This window comes from Callionymus lyra, chromosome 10 (assembly GCF_982586985.1).
Source record: "Callionymus lyra chromosome 10, fCalLyr1.hap1.1, whole genome shotgun sequence".
Classification (NCBI taxonomy): Eukaryota; Metazoa; Chordata; class Actinopteri; order Syngnathiformes; family Callionymidae; genus Callionymus; species Callionymus lyra.
The window spans coordinates 28,519,740-28,534,396 of NC_141827.1; the positions used below are offsets into that span (position 1 = coordinate 28,519,740).

The 14,657-nt window shown below is 35.8% G+C and overlaps 1 protein-coding gene across 2 annotated transcripts in view; it reads right to left on the reverse strand.

Moving 5' to 3' along the window:
- Positions 1–4,697: 4,697 nt before the first annotated feature.
- The window catches only part of LOC148071350 (SLIT-ROBO Rho GTPase-activating protein 3-like), a 43,930-nt gene continuing 33,970 nt past the window's right edge, over positions 4,698–14,657 (reverse strand). For both annotated transcript variants that reach the window (XM_087801535.1, XM_087801534.1), the window contains exons 14-22: positions 14,068–14,145; positions 13,741–13,875; positions 12,767–12,872; positions 12,478–12,705; positions 10,228–10,301; positions 9,981–10,161; positions 8,785–8,931; positions 7,256–7,568; positions 4,698–6,816 (exon numbers count right to left, since the gene is read on the reverse strand). In XM_087801535.1, coding sequence (XP_087657661.1) covers positions 6,367–6,816; positions 7,256–7,568; positions 8,785–8,931; positions 9,981–10,161; positions 10,228–10,301; positions 12,478–12,705; positions 12,767–12,872; positions 13,741–13,875; positions 14,068–14,145 — 1,712 coding nt within the window. In that variant the 3' untranslated portion in view covers positions 4,698–6,366. The remainder of the gene's footprint in view (positions 6,817–7,255; positions 7,569–8,784; positions 8,932–9,980; positions 10,162–10,227; positions 10,302–12,477; positions 12,706–12,766; positions 12,873–13,740; positions 13,876–14,067; positions 14,146–14,657) is intronic.

Genomic DNA, 14,657 nt, shown 5'->3' on the forward strand with positions numbered 1-14,657 from the left:
GCTCCGGTTTTCTATTTGCTGCAAAGAAAAAACATCTGGATTTGGTTTAAATTCCACCAGAGAGTTGAAGTTAAAAAAGTTCAAGACAGAAATGATACGCAGTTTACATAATTTACTCTTATATTCAAAGTATGTTTAAGAGTGTAAAATTGACTTCAACGGTGTATCACAAAAGTGAGTAAGCCCCTCACATTTCTGCAGATATTTACACACACTGAAGAAATGGCAAAACCCCTAGTGAAAGTAAGTGAAAATATTTAGTGTGGACACCATTATTTTCCAGAGTATTCATCTTTTAAGAGTGTGAGAGCTGTACTACACAATTGAACACACCTATGCACACCTGGGACCTAGTAACACTAACAAGGGGTGAAGTCTCTTAGGGGTGAACTCGCTTTTGTTGCCGGTGGTTTGGACATTATTGGCTGTATATTGAGTTATTTTGAGGAAACAAGACAGTTAAACTCTTATTTAAACTTTACACAGACTACTTTCCATTGTGTCAATTTGTCAGTGTTGTCCTGTGAAAATGTATATTAAATATCTGCAGAAATCTGAGGCGTGTACTCACTTTTGTGATATACTGGGAACCCAAAATGTGTCGCTCCACGGATCTCCTTCACCAGCAAACTAGCTTCCTGTCTCGGCTTCAGTGACCGAAGAATAATATCGAATCAAAACAAGAATCATCCTGAGGCCCCGTTATTAATAGAACACATCTGGACCGTCTGGTTTCATCGTTTAACGGCAGTAAGGAAGTGACCCTGATGTAGCTCTTGACCATTCCTTTCCTTACCATGTATCGCACAAAGGGTTTTGAATTCAGGTGCTAATGCGTCCTGAGGTCTGTGGTCGGTGATCGTCGAAAGGGCTAATGAGATGTAGCGGCGAGAGGAAATTGCGTTGACACTTTTTGTTTTGACAACGTGACTGAGTTGTGTTTCACGGTCGGTCGATTTCTCCGGCTCTACTTCAGACTTCACGCTCCGAGGAGAACCGACCATCCAGAAGACGGGATGAGGATGTTTGACGTTGGTAAAAGAGCGTATTTTTAAATACATTATTCCGGCTGAAAAGCAAGAAAAATCCACTTGATAGTTTTGCGCGAGATGAAAGCGATTCGTGCAGCGATCAAATTTACAACGAGTAGATGATTCTCTGACCTTTGATCAGGAAGCTTCGGCTCCTACATCCGTCAAAAGATTGTTTGGTTTGATAGGATGGTATGGATTTTTGACTCCTGCGTCGGCGACTATTGACCCGACAAGTCGAATCACTTCATTGAAGGAAAAATACCTTTTGAACTTGGAGCTGCGAACTATAAAAAACGTGGCAGGAGTCCAGCCGTGGTCAAGTACCACCTGGCAGACGTTCACCATGTAATGAGATTATATTTGGCTTTTATCCTCAGAGGAGAAGGAAAACATTGGATCACATCTGGGTCACTGATGCATTACACCTTTTTATTAAGATACGCACGCTTGATTTAAACCGCTCTAGAAGAACATCTTGGAATATTTGCTTTAGAGACAAACTTTACCTCGGTACTTTTTAATTTGTATCTAATCTTAAGGCTCTAAACATGATTTTTTTGATTGTCTGAAGGTAATTTTAGGCTACTTTTATAGAAGGTGGCAGTTGTGAATTACTTCAATAACAATTGAATAACATGAACAAGTTCTCAATTTCTGAAGTACATTCTGACCTAAAACATGGATTACATTGAAAGAGGGAACTTTAAAAAGGATTTTAATTTCCATTTTAAACTTGATATATATTTTTTTTATTATTGGAATCATTCATTTAAAGGTCAACTAATTATAATAAGTCTTCATCATGACTGTGTTACTTTATAGAGTTCGTCTGAAATCTGGGCGAATGAGAGGTTACGAGAATGCAATCCATTATGATGTAATAATAGTTTCACTCCTCCTCCAGCCAGCTGTAATCACGCCCACTTTGTTTATACAACGAGTACCTTGGAGGTGGAGACTTCCAGGGTTGATGACGCGGGGTGACAAACATTTATGTTTTCAGTGGGCGGGGCCTAAAATCATTTTCTAATGTTAATATTTCAATGAAAAGAGAGTTTTGTACAAACAGACACTGATGATACAATAGAGTCCAAGATCTGTTTAAAACACTTAAATCAACACATTGGTTACACTTTTATTCATTATTATTTTAAATAAAAGCTAAAAATGTGTATTGTAAAAAAAAACTAATTTATCATTTATGTCCATATATACCACCCTGTATCATATTCTGGCTATTACAAAGACATTGTTTTGTTTTTTAAGAAATAGAGAGCAGATCACATCGCCTCAACTCATGCAGGGGCCAAGGTCTTCAGTAGACAAGTTCCCTCGCCCTATGTTTCTGGACTTTTTGGTAGTTTCATCTCACAAGCCTATGATGCTAGATCAGTTCAGCTTTTATATAATAGCTTCAGTAGCATTAGCAGGCGATTCAAATGATGGGCATACGTGTCTTAAATAACATGTAAAAAATGGTCCAAATAGAAAAAACGAATCCATGGTCGGAGGTGGAATTATAGGAGAAGAGATTTTCCTTTGGTGCTCTGGGAGCTTCTCTCAGTATGACAGTATGAAAAGGAAATATTAACGAGTCTAGACACGTGGAAACATAAAAATAAATGAATAAACCGGTGCTCGAGTTTCAGTTTCTATTCTTTGAACAAAAGCCCTCTTTGATCCGAGCAGGAAGAATAAATGATGAATTGAATGAGATTGGTGTCCAGACTTTGGGGACACCTTGTCGAGGGAACATCGTGTACTGAGCAGCCACCGAAGGGAACAATTGTCCTCCAAAAACTGTTTGAACCGACTCCTGACGAAAAGGAGAGAACACTTGATGGTCAAATGCAACAATGTCAACTCACCCAAGTTGAGGAAACTGAGAAAAACGTCTTTCATTTGGTAGTTCTTGAGAGAAGTCAAGGTGGGCTGCGGCTGCTAGAACTTTTGATTGGGGAGAATGAATAAAAAAGAAAGAAGGAGAGACTTTTTAAACTGTGGTTTCCGTCTAAACTGATTGGATCCTACAATCTCTAATGAAAAAATAAATGTCTTGTCAAGATCATCTGAAGCCACAGGAAGAAGTCCAAGAGATGCTACTACACAATATCGGTTATATTTGCAAGTGTGCAATAACTCTGCTACTTATCTCAGGGTCAAAGTGACCCAAAGGCCTGTAAACAAATGTGTTTGTGGTGTCCCCTGTGTTGTCTTTGTGTCAAAGTGAACGATCTCCCTGGCTTCCATAAATACATATGCAGTGGTGGAGGTCGTTCACCTTGATCCTGAGACAACACAAGGAATATCACAAACACATTTTCAGGCTTCCGGATCACCTTGACCCTGAGACAACACAAGGGATAACAGAAACACATTTGTTTTCGGGCCTTTGAGTCACTTTGACCCTGAAATACCACAGGGGATACCACAAACACATTTGTTTTCAGGCCTTTGGGTCACTTTGACCCAGAGATACAACAAGGTATACCACAAACACATTTGTTTTCAAGCCTTTGGGTCACTTTGACCCAGAGATACCACAAGGTGTAATAGAAAAACCTGAATAAAAGAAAATGCAAAAAAGGTTTTCTCACTCTCACATGAGGGAATTCATCAAAGCTGTGTGATGGATTTAAGATCCTCCTCAGGCATCCTTGTAAGGAACTCTTCAGCGGATCCAGAGAATCCTCGTGACAGACCAGGCATAATACAAGCGTAATAACCCTGGGGAGCTGGGAGATTCTTCCTGGGGTGAGCTCAGATGGCCAGCAGAAGACGGACGGATGACCGATACTGTGTAGTCCTTATTTCATTGACTGACATTTTAAGAATATCTGATTGTACAATTTAGTCTTTTTCCGTTTCACATTAATATATTCTCGGATCAAAAGACAAAAAATATCTAAAAATCTATTATTTTTCTTCATTATACTTTCTTGAAAGGCACTTAATAGTGGTGTGTGTATTATCAAGAATCTGTTGATACAGTATGTATCACGAGACTAGGGCAACGAGACAATACATTGTGATACTGTAGTAACAAGGTACTTGGCTCTGGGGTTGGAGAACATAACAGCTGAAGTCCACTGTATCCTCTCGTCCTCTGTCATCTTACAGGATTTTATTTTTCATTTTAGTGGTGGAGGTCTAGTGAGGTCTAGGTTTAGTGGTGGTAATGACTGCTGCCATCTAGTGGCCGGAAGATTAATTGCACAGAAACGAAAAATAAATATAATTAATATATAATATATAAGTACATTTTTGTGTGTTTATAATAAATTGAATTATTTAAATTATTTTTATTTTATCCACACTTGATAAACATTTTAAAAGATTTAAAAGCTGGTAGAGTCGACTGTATCCTCTCGTCCCCAGTCATCTCACGCAATTTCATTGTCATTTTAGACGCAGAGGACATAATGACTGCTGCCATCTAGTTGTCCTGAAGTTTAATTTCAATACAAAAATTAAATCTTTGTAGCTGTGGAGCCTATCCCAGCTACTAAGCAGCAGAGTCTGGGGACACCCTGAACAGGAGGCCAGCCAATCACAGTGGAACCATTCAGAAACCATTGGCACACACACACTGTATGAACACTTTAGAATAATCAATAAACATGAAGTGAAAAAAAGACAAAAGTAAAAGTTCAATGTTCAGCAGTTCATTCTTTTATTAATGCTTGTGCAAGGATAGGAGTTACAAAAATCTACAGACTAGAGATGATAATATATCTTGTTGCTATCATACATCGTTATTTATACAGGTATCCTCCAACAATATGTATATATTTATATATGTATATATCGTATATATATAGAGTCAAATTACACTTTAAAGATACAACCATCGACCTCATGAGACGAACGAAGAACAACCACCGACAGTAAACGAGTTTATCTAAACAGTCTGTTTGGATCGTGTGCAGTCAAGACGTTGCGGAAGCTTCTATAGGACTCGTGTGCTAATATATATATATATATATTTTTCTAGTACAACATCATCCAAAAGAAACACACAAATGTCTGCAACACACGTCCCCATTGTGTTTATAAGTGCATTTGTTTCTTCAATCCACGTGTTCGGTTGCCATTCATAAAGCAGCACTGCGTAACATTTTTGTTTTTTTTAGATATTTTCTGTAGCCATTAGTTAATCTTTCAGAGATCTGAAGAGGGAAGAGAAGAAATGGAAGATGACTCCAGGAACCAACACAACGAGTGTCTGAGTCCTGTTTTGTAACTTGAAAAAAAGAGGTTGTAGTTACAAAACTTTGACACTAGGGGGAACCAGAAACAATGATCTCAATCTGCTTTAACAGACAGGGAGGTCTTTAAGAAGCATTCACAAGACTTTTTTTTTAAACATGTGTGTTTACAGGTTGTTTGTGATGTAGAGACAAAGCTGAGATTTGTAAACTTTTATAAAAATGCTTCGTAAACATCCAGAAGTGCTACGATGTGCTTCAGTTTGGAGAAGAAATCAGGGAGAATTCAAAATTCAAAATTCATTTTATCAAGAAAAAAAGGCAAAAGAGGGTTTGAAACCGCACTTCTTTTTAAGGCCAATTTATCATCAACATTTTATTACGACGACATGTTTTCATTTGTGCTTTTTTTAATAGTTGAACCTATATTTTCAATATTTTTCTAGAGATTTAATCAAGTCTAACGGAACTAATAATGACCTTTTTTATTTTAGTAAACAACGCGTGCTCAAGTGAATAAACAAAACATCGACCTAAGTCACAACAAGTTGAATCAAATATAGGTAGTTTTATTTTATTTTTTTGTGTTTCTGCAACTTCAGTTTTAATCTTGTGAGTGCGAAGCTTTGAGTGAGGTTGGATTGTGGAGAGCAAGAAAAACAAAACCCACAACAGTTAAGTTTAAGGGTTAGAAACTGCAAGTTAAACTTTAGCTAAAATATCTTTGTTTTATTTGAAAGAATCATCTTTATCCAACTGCCAGAATCCACTTTTATTTTAGAAGGATGATGGTGGTTAAAAGGCAGCATATTTTGGGATTTAAACTGTAACGAGTTAGTGAAAAAACACGAGCTGCGTTTTTAGCAGTAACTACTTTATCCGATGTCGCCATCGTGCGGTCATTCGTGGAGCTACAACCAACCGTAAAATTAATTTTCGTTGCCTCTAATGTTTTCTTGCTTTTAAAAAAAAACTATATTGAAACTATGTTAAATCGCCCTAAGTTGGTTAAACAGTTGTTGTTGTCAACAAAGTGGTGTGATATTCCCTTTTTATGGTATGTAAGTTCCAACTGTTATTGTAAACACAAGTTCCAGTGAATCCCTCGTTTCTCCTCACGTTCACTACATGTGACATTGTTTGTCTGAGGACGACGAGGACGTGGACGGCGAAGGAGAAGGTGCCTTCGGGAAGACTCTCTCGGTGGGGGTGATCCCGGGGCTGCCCAGTCCGGAGGAGCTGGAGCTGCTGGACCGGTGCGGCCCCTGTCCGAGCACGGGGGCCGGCCGCACGGGCCTCACGGGCGGAGGTCTCAGAGGCGCGCTCGGTCTGCGGGCCGCAGGTTTGAAGGTGGTCATGGTCTCCGAGGAGGAGCTGCTGCTGCTGCGCCGCTGTGCCGCGTCCGGGTCCCGGATGACCATGGTGTGGAGCGGGCTCCCCGGGACCTCCTGGCTGCACGGGTGCTTGAGAGGCTCGAGGGTGTCCAGGACCACGTCGGGCGCGTGCTTGGCTACGTTCTGCCGCTCGAGTTCGCGCAGCTCGTGGAGAGCCGTGTTCATTGTCTTCTCGATGTCCTGGAGACCAAAAGGAAATACTGTTGGTTTAGCCTGACGATTTATAGTTTTTTATTTCAAAATAAAACTAGTATTTGCAACAAACATGTATAAGTGAGTAACATAACAAGCTCATTTGTTCAATGATAAATACATTTAATTAAAAGTTTAAATTGAAAAATATGTACAGTATACAACATTAATTAAGGGAAATACTAACATAACATATTTTTTTATTTGGAATACATCTAAAAAACAGCTGTAAAGGTGATGTTTGGACATATTTTGGCTTCAAAACAAATGAAATCAGTTACGACTTCGTCAAGAGTCATGTTGTCTGTAAATTCTGCAACACCAGTGTCCAGTACAATACTACAAATATATCCTTGTTAGTACAGTATCACTACTCTGTAACCTCATACTTTTACACTAGATTTTATCTGTTTGATTTGAGTCTCACCTCCGCGAGCGCCTCCGCCTCGAGGGTCTTGTGGTCGCCCAGGCTGGCGTGTCTAGTGGTGCTGGGCGACGACCTCTGAGAGTGGGCGTCGACAAAGGCCTTCCTGTCAGGGTGGTTGATGCAGCCGGAGCTGCCGAACGTGGTCATGCGTCTCTTCTCCGGACTGTCGGCGGGGCCTCGACTGACGGCCATCTTGTGGGGGCTGCAGGGTCGCGGCAGGACTTTCGGGGGCCCGTCCAGGGCCCTGGTGGGGCTGTGGCTCTCGCCATTCCTGTGGCTCGGTAGGGGGCCGCCGTCCGACCGCATCCTCATCCTTGGGAAAGTATTCATCAGTTACAACAGTCGGACCCAGACTGTGATTCAACTAAAGCCTTTCTATTCTATTCTATTCTATAACTCAGAATAATGACCAGAAAACTTTTGTTGCCAGTGTTGTAAAGAAACAGGAATTATTTGATGAGATGACAGTATAGAAAGATAAACGTATAAATAATATGAAAATAGATGAATAAAAAAAAGACATAACGTTAAAGTGGGTATATAAGATTAAAATAACTCAATAGAATATATTTATTTAAATTTCATTTTATTCATGATCCTTGGCCTGAGTATATATAATATATATTTTTATGGACCATCAGTAAAACTGTCCGATGCTTATTTTTAAAAGTCACATGATCAAATACACCAATAAAAACGGACTTAATTAAGAGTTGCAGTGGTAACTCTTTTATTAAGTTACGTTCTGAAAATCCCCCGCATTAAGAAAAATCTGCAAAAGTAGTTTTTCACTTGTTTAATTTAACATTTATTTGAATGTGCAAACATGACTATATTTATGCAATTAGACTTCCGGCCTCCAGATGGCGCAGTGTGTCCACAGCAGCTTAAAGAACAATGAAATCCTGCAGGATCCTGGTGATGGTTGGGGATGAGAGGATACAGTGGACTCCAGTAGCCTTAAATATATATTTTTATATTTGACCTAACTGTATCATTTTTCTATGTGTTACTATGGTTTATAGTTTATAAAAGGATGTTTAAATAAAATAATTTACAATTAACATTCATTTACTCCATTTTTATATTTGCGTTGCAATTAAAGGAGGAATTAAATGATGCGACGACTGAGGACGAGAGGATATTGCAAACATTGCAAAGGTTCCATTGCACACGAGGTTCCATCCCTCTCAACAACCCTCCTAGTAACGGGGACCTGAACGGGAGCTCCGTTATGCTTTGCCGCCCAGCTAACCAAACACAGCCCGCCACCACTTTTGACATATAGAACTTAAATGTAGTACCGTAGCCGTTACTAAATAAACCAGTGTGTAGAAAGTAGGGTTGACACGATACTAAAAACTTGATACTGATAACCAGGAAAATATTCCACACTTTATACCACAACGATAAAAAACTCAAATACTAAACATATTTTTGTTGTATTAACAAGAAAGGGAGCAGCGCAGAAGGAGAACCAAGACATGATGAGGGGGTTCATGTTCATGTGTGAGGTGTTGAGGCTCTACCTTCCCAGAGCTCCCCCGTAGCGATGCTCCGGGGTGTGCTCCACCGGAGACTGACGTCCAGCTCGAGAGGATACGTGGTCGTTGTAGTTCGGTCCACTGCTGGCGTCGCTGTCCGTCCTCGGAAGGCTGTCAGTGAAGGCATCGTCCCTGAATAAAGGAGGAACATGAAATCCTTAAGTAAACCTCAGAGTATTTAATACATCTTAAATTATTAATGATTATTAAAATATGTTTATTATTGTTTACCACAGAAAAATTCCCTTATAAATATTCAAAATGTACTTTAAAAAAACAACCCTCTATCCACTCTGGTTTCCTCCCACATTTAATAAATACAAATTGTTGTATTTGCTAAACAAAAAATAAATAAATCTGGAGCGGTTGAGGATGAAAACTATGGGAGTAAGTGCAGCAATATTTTTTTAATGAAAATCTTGATTTTTTCAAACATTTAATTAACTGTCTGAATAATTAAAATAATTTATTTATTAAAAGGTTGACATAGTTTTCATTCAATAAATAGATTTTAAAAAATCGAATATTTTCAAAATTATTATTATTTTTATTTAATTTTTTACACATAGAGTTTGGAATTCTAATTCAAATAAAAAAGAAATGTTCTAAATACAATATTCCTTCATTAGTAGGCTTTTAAATTCAATATAAAAAATGTTAATAGTATAATAGTTCAAACATTTCTAGGTATTAAAGCCATTCATATTTATTTATTTTCACATAGTTTCATATTACAATCATCAAAAAAAACCTCAGTATTTCTTAATTCATAACCTTTTTATTTCAAAACAACATTTTATATTGAATTTAAAAGGCTATGGATTATAAATAAATGGAATAAAAAATATATATTGTTTAATTACTGGCAGCTGATAATAAAATCTATGTGTAAAAAAAATTATTCACTTACAGTATATATAGATTTTTAAAATTAAATGATCTATAAATTCCAGCTTTCAATAAAAGAAATAATGAAATTATTTAAAAAAAAATCAACAATGAAACGTTAAATTCAAACATGCAACAATACGATTGGCTCTGTTAAACTTCCATAAAAAAACAAGGATGATGAAAACCAGAGTTTGAAGAGACCATAAATAGGCTGATGACGAATATAGCCTCTTTGTCTGTGACATCATCATGTTCTCCTCCGGATCAAAGACCTTAAAGGTCTCACTCACATGTCCTGGACCACGATGTACTGGTGCGGGATGAGCCCGTCCACCCCGTTGTGCCGACCCTCCCACCAGTCCTGGGACGCCCGCAGGTACAGCAGCAGCGACGCCCCTTTCTTGAACGACAGCTCTCGGGGGCTGCGACCCACGTAGTCGAACTTGGCAATGGCCTCGATCTGCTCCAGCTCTGTGTGCGTGAAGATTTATCTTTCATCATCTGTTCTCATCCCGTCTTCACGCGACCGTGACCCACCGTCGTCGCTCGTGTTCGGTCCGGTGCCGTTGTCGATCTCGTCCAGAGCGCCGGCGTCGCTGTGAGGACTTTCACTGAGCGACACAAGAGACGACAGTAAGAACTTAATATACAAGAAACAGCCTTGAAGTGGACATTTTGAAACGTTTATTAAGCGTAAAAATACCCTCAGATGTAAGTAATTAAAATGTGTCAAAGATTCTTTTACTGTTAAAGAAATACTTCAGTATCAGAGTACGTAATGAAAAAGAAGTCAAAAAATACATTTTAAAAGTGACAGAAAACACAAAAAATGCTGACATTTGACTTTTAACTATGAGCAACTACACCTGAAGCCTCTTCTCTTAGACGCAGTCAGGGCCAAACCAAAAATAGCCGCGGATAAAATATATACCGCCATTAAACGGCTTTCAAATCAGAAATATAACGAGACAGTGTGACACAAGGATCGTCTGCAAATGTGACCTTGAGATAACCTATAATAACTATTGGATAAAAGATGCAATTTAATGTATTTTTAACTTCATTTGTATCAACAAGAACAACAAAAATAATGAAAAAAACTAAAATATATATCCTATTTATTAAATAAAACAATAATAATAATAATTATGAATTGAAATGAAATGAATTAAAAATAATAATTATGATAATAATAATGTAATAAATAAATAAATAAATAACATAAAATAAAAATGATTATAATAATAATAATGATATAAAAAAATGTAATAATAATGATATTAATAAAATAATATAAAATAAAAATAGAAATAATAATAATAATAATAATAATAATAATGATAATAGTAATGGTAAAAATAAAATAAAATAAAACACAATATTCATTATCCGGACACGATTCAAACTATATTTGCATTTGGAATTTTAAAATAGGGATTTTTATCTAGATGAATGGAATACAATAAAATAAAATTAAACAAGAGAATTAATATAAAAGTAACAAAAATAAACAAATGATTAATAAGATGTTTTAAAAATAAACTAGAAAATAAATGCTACGTAAAGTGGTTATAGCACAATTTATATTTATTATTTTTACATTATTATTTTATTGTTTTTTATCATTATCTATATTTATTATCCTTTTCATGTAACTTTTGAATACAAAAGTACAAGAATAAATAACAAGTTTAATAAACTTATCCTTCATTTTTTTAATCCCTCATTAAATTGAAGAAAACCTTTATCGTTACTTTGAACTTTTAACTTCTTGCTGATCGATGTTCCTCCAGAGTGTTCCTGATATAAAGATTTTATCTGAGGTTGGAGAAAGTTATTAAAGATGTGTCAAAAGAGGTGACGGACGCTTCATAAGAGCAGCAGGAAATTTCTTCACACGTAAAAAAAAGGTGACAACAATATCCTGGTGTTTTCATACAATAGTGGATTTAATCATTAGAAGATGAGGACGTTTTTAAATAAAATAGATTATTAATTAATCTCTGTTGGATCTTTCCTGCTTGGAAGAATACTATAGTTAGTTTAGACCGACAGCTTTTTTTAGAGTATTTTTTCACCAGTAAAAGACAGATTTATTTAATATCTTCATATTGATATTGATCTTCAGTGAAGTTTTTCATTTAGGATTTATCATTTGTATGGAAGGTTTGTCTAGTTTTTGACAATTACCTTCAATATTTGACATTTATTGAGGTACATTTGTTATTCAATAAAAAAGTTTAAAAAAAAAATAATTAAAGACTTACATTCATTGAAGGAACGTTTTTTGGATTGTTTAATAAAAGACACAAATGTTTACTCATAGTATGGACCCAACATAAAGAAGATGATTTCAATCAAAGAAAACAATTTAAAAACAAATACATTTTAAATTTTAACAAGATGCTTTATTTATTTGTTTTTCTATATATATTTATTTTTATTTGAATAAATGTTCTTTTCATTGAAGTATATTTTTTTGGTTAAAGCAACTTGTTTTTGATAAAATCAACTTTTATTTTCAAGAAACTTTTTTGATTCAAAATATTAGTTTTGATTGAAGCAACTTTTTAAAATGTTAATAAAACCGAAACAAATCTACCTCCACAATATTTGATTCAATGCATCTCATTTTGGTCAAAGAAACATATTTGTAATTCAAATGTTTTTATTCTATTAAACTCATCATCTTAATCATAAATAATTTATTTTGTTGACCCCGAATATAATTGAAAACTTTATTTTTTTAAATCCAGTCAAACATGTGATCAGGAGAAGCTTCCTCACCAGTAATCTTCTCCTCCAGCCATGCACTTCTCGTACACGGGTCCTTCCAGCTCACGTTGCGAAGGGAAAATGGTCTCATGGTGAACGATGATGCTCTTGATGACCTCATTAACGTGCGCCTGGCAGGACACGGGATCCTGCTCGTCTGGGATCGGCATCAAGGTGGGGCCGAAGCAAATGGCCAGGTTGTAGGGGTCCATCATGTTCTCGTCGCTGTACTGGGACATGCTGCGGAGACGCGTTGTTATTCAATTAAAACTCATTTCTATACTTTTTATTTCAAACTTACTGGTTGAGAAACGCAAACAAGTATCTCATGACGACGATCACGGGTCGAGGAAGAGTGACGACGATCTGCTGCAGGTGATACGCTCGCTCGCCTCCCATGTCCAGCTCTGGAGCAAGAAAGTCACAGAGAGAACTTTTAATTCACCAACAGCAGCAAATAACGCAGAATCAGAAAACTTGTATTGCCACAAGGATTTTTTTTATGTTGATGACAACACGTGAAAAAAAAAGACATAAATATAAATGAAATAAAACAAGATAAATGAAACACAATTAAATATAATATAATGCAGACAAAAATTGAATGAATAAAATAAATTAAACAACGTTTTATTTATGATCAAAACTATATTTGCATCTGATGAAAGATGAATAAAATACAATAAAATTAACTAAAACAAGAGACTTTCAATTAAAATAAAAAATAAAAGGATAGAAAAATGAATAAATTAAAAAGAAAATTGTGACAGAAAGTTCATAAAATACAATAAAATGTGTTAAAATAAAATGTATAAAAGTACAATCAAATTAAATAATTTAAATGAATTACAATAAAATGAACTAATATTCATGTTCTGGACATGAATCAAACTATATTTGCATTGAATGAAACATAATATAAGGTTAAATAAAACAATAAACATTAACATTAAAAATTTAAATTAAAATGAAAGAAAAAAAAAATATATAAAAATCTAAAAATAAAAATAAAAATAAAAATAAAAATAAAAATAAAAATAAAAATAAAAATAAAAATAAAAATAAAAATAAAAATAAAAATAAAAATAAAAATAAAAATAAAAATAAAAATAAAAATAAAAATAAAAATAAAGATCTGGACATGGTCAAAGCTATATTTGAATCTGTTATTTAAAAAATAAGTACAATACAATCCAAGAGGTTTCTATGTCAGCAGCATTCACTAGCGACAACTTGATTCAATTGGCAATAATTGTTTCCGGGAAAACGACTTACTGGTTGTAGAGATGAGGTCCAGGAAACGCTCTTTAGGGAATAGTGGGTTCTCAAGTCCCCTAAAGTAGAGCTTTAAAACCCCCGCGACAGAGTTGATATCATGCTCGGCCTGATCGTCCACCAGTGGATCCTCGCCTACACACACAAACACACACATTTATTTATTTAAGTCACACGTGAAAGACTTAAAATATGGATTACAAACATGTTACTGTTCATCAAAACAGGTCCATTAACATGCAACACACACACGGAGACTGTGTGTCTTGTGCGACGACACAATTCCTAATCAATCAGAGGAGGCCGGTTGTCTGCACTGAGACTAACCTCTTTCAAATGCATTTTTAATGTCATTGACTTCGACCTGTGAGCCAGGAACTCGAAATATCCCCTGTTGCTGCAGCCCTGCGGACACAAGACCATCGCTCAGCATCATGGGAAATACACAAACAGGAAGCCAGAACATTTTGTTTATTTAATGAAGCAAAAGCATCAAAATCCTGTGTTTTGCTTAATTAAAGAAAGATTAGGAGGAGAAAGAAAAGTTAATCCATCAGATTGATGTATGAAAAAACATTGTTAGCTTTAGCAACAAGAAATGATTTTAAACTCTGCTTATATCCAACTAGATTTTTGAGTGATCTCAAAAGAGACTTGATTGGAGAAGAAAAACATGAACGTTTTAAAAACTTCACCCTCATTATCCATTATTAAGATGCTGCATCAAGATACTTCAAGACAATCAAGAAAAGGTCAGGCCTCATCACAGCGCTGACATTATGACCAGAAGTTATCTCTACCTTTATCTTAAATGTTCCCTCTTACTCTTATGGACTATACACAAACATAAAACGTTTAAATATTTACAGCAAGATCTTCTAAAGATCTTCAAATTTATATTCTTAACCCAAAATCTG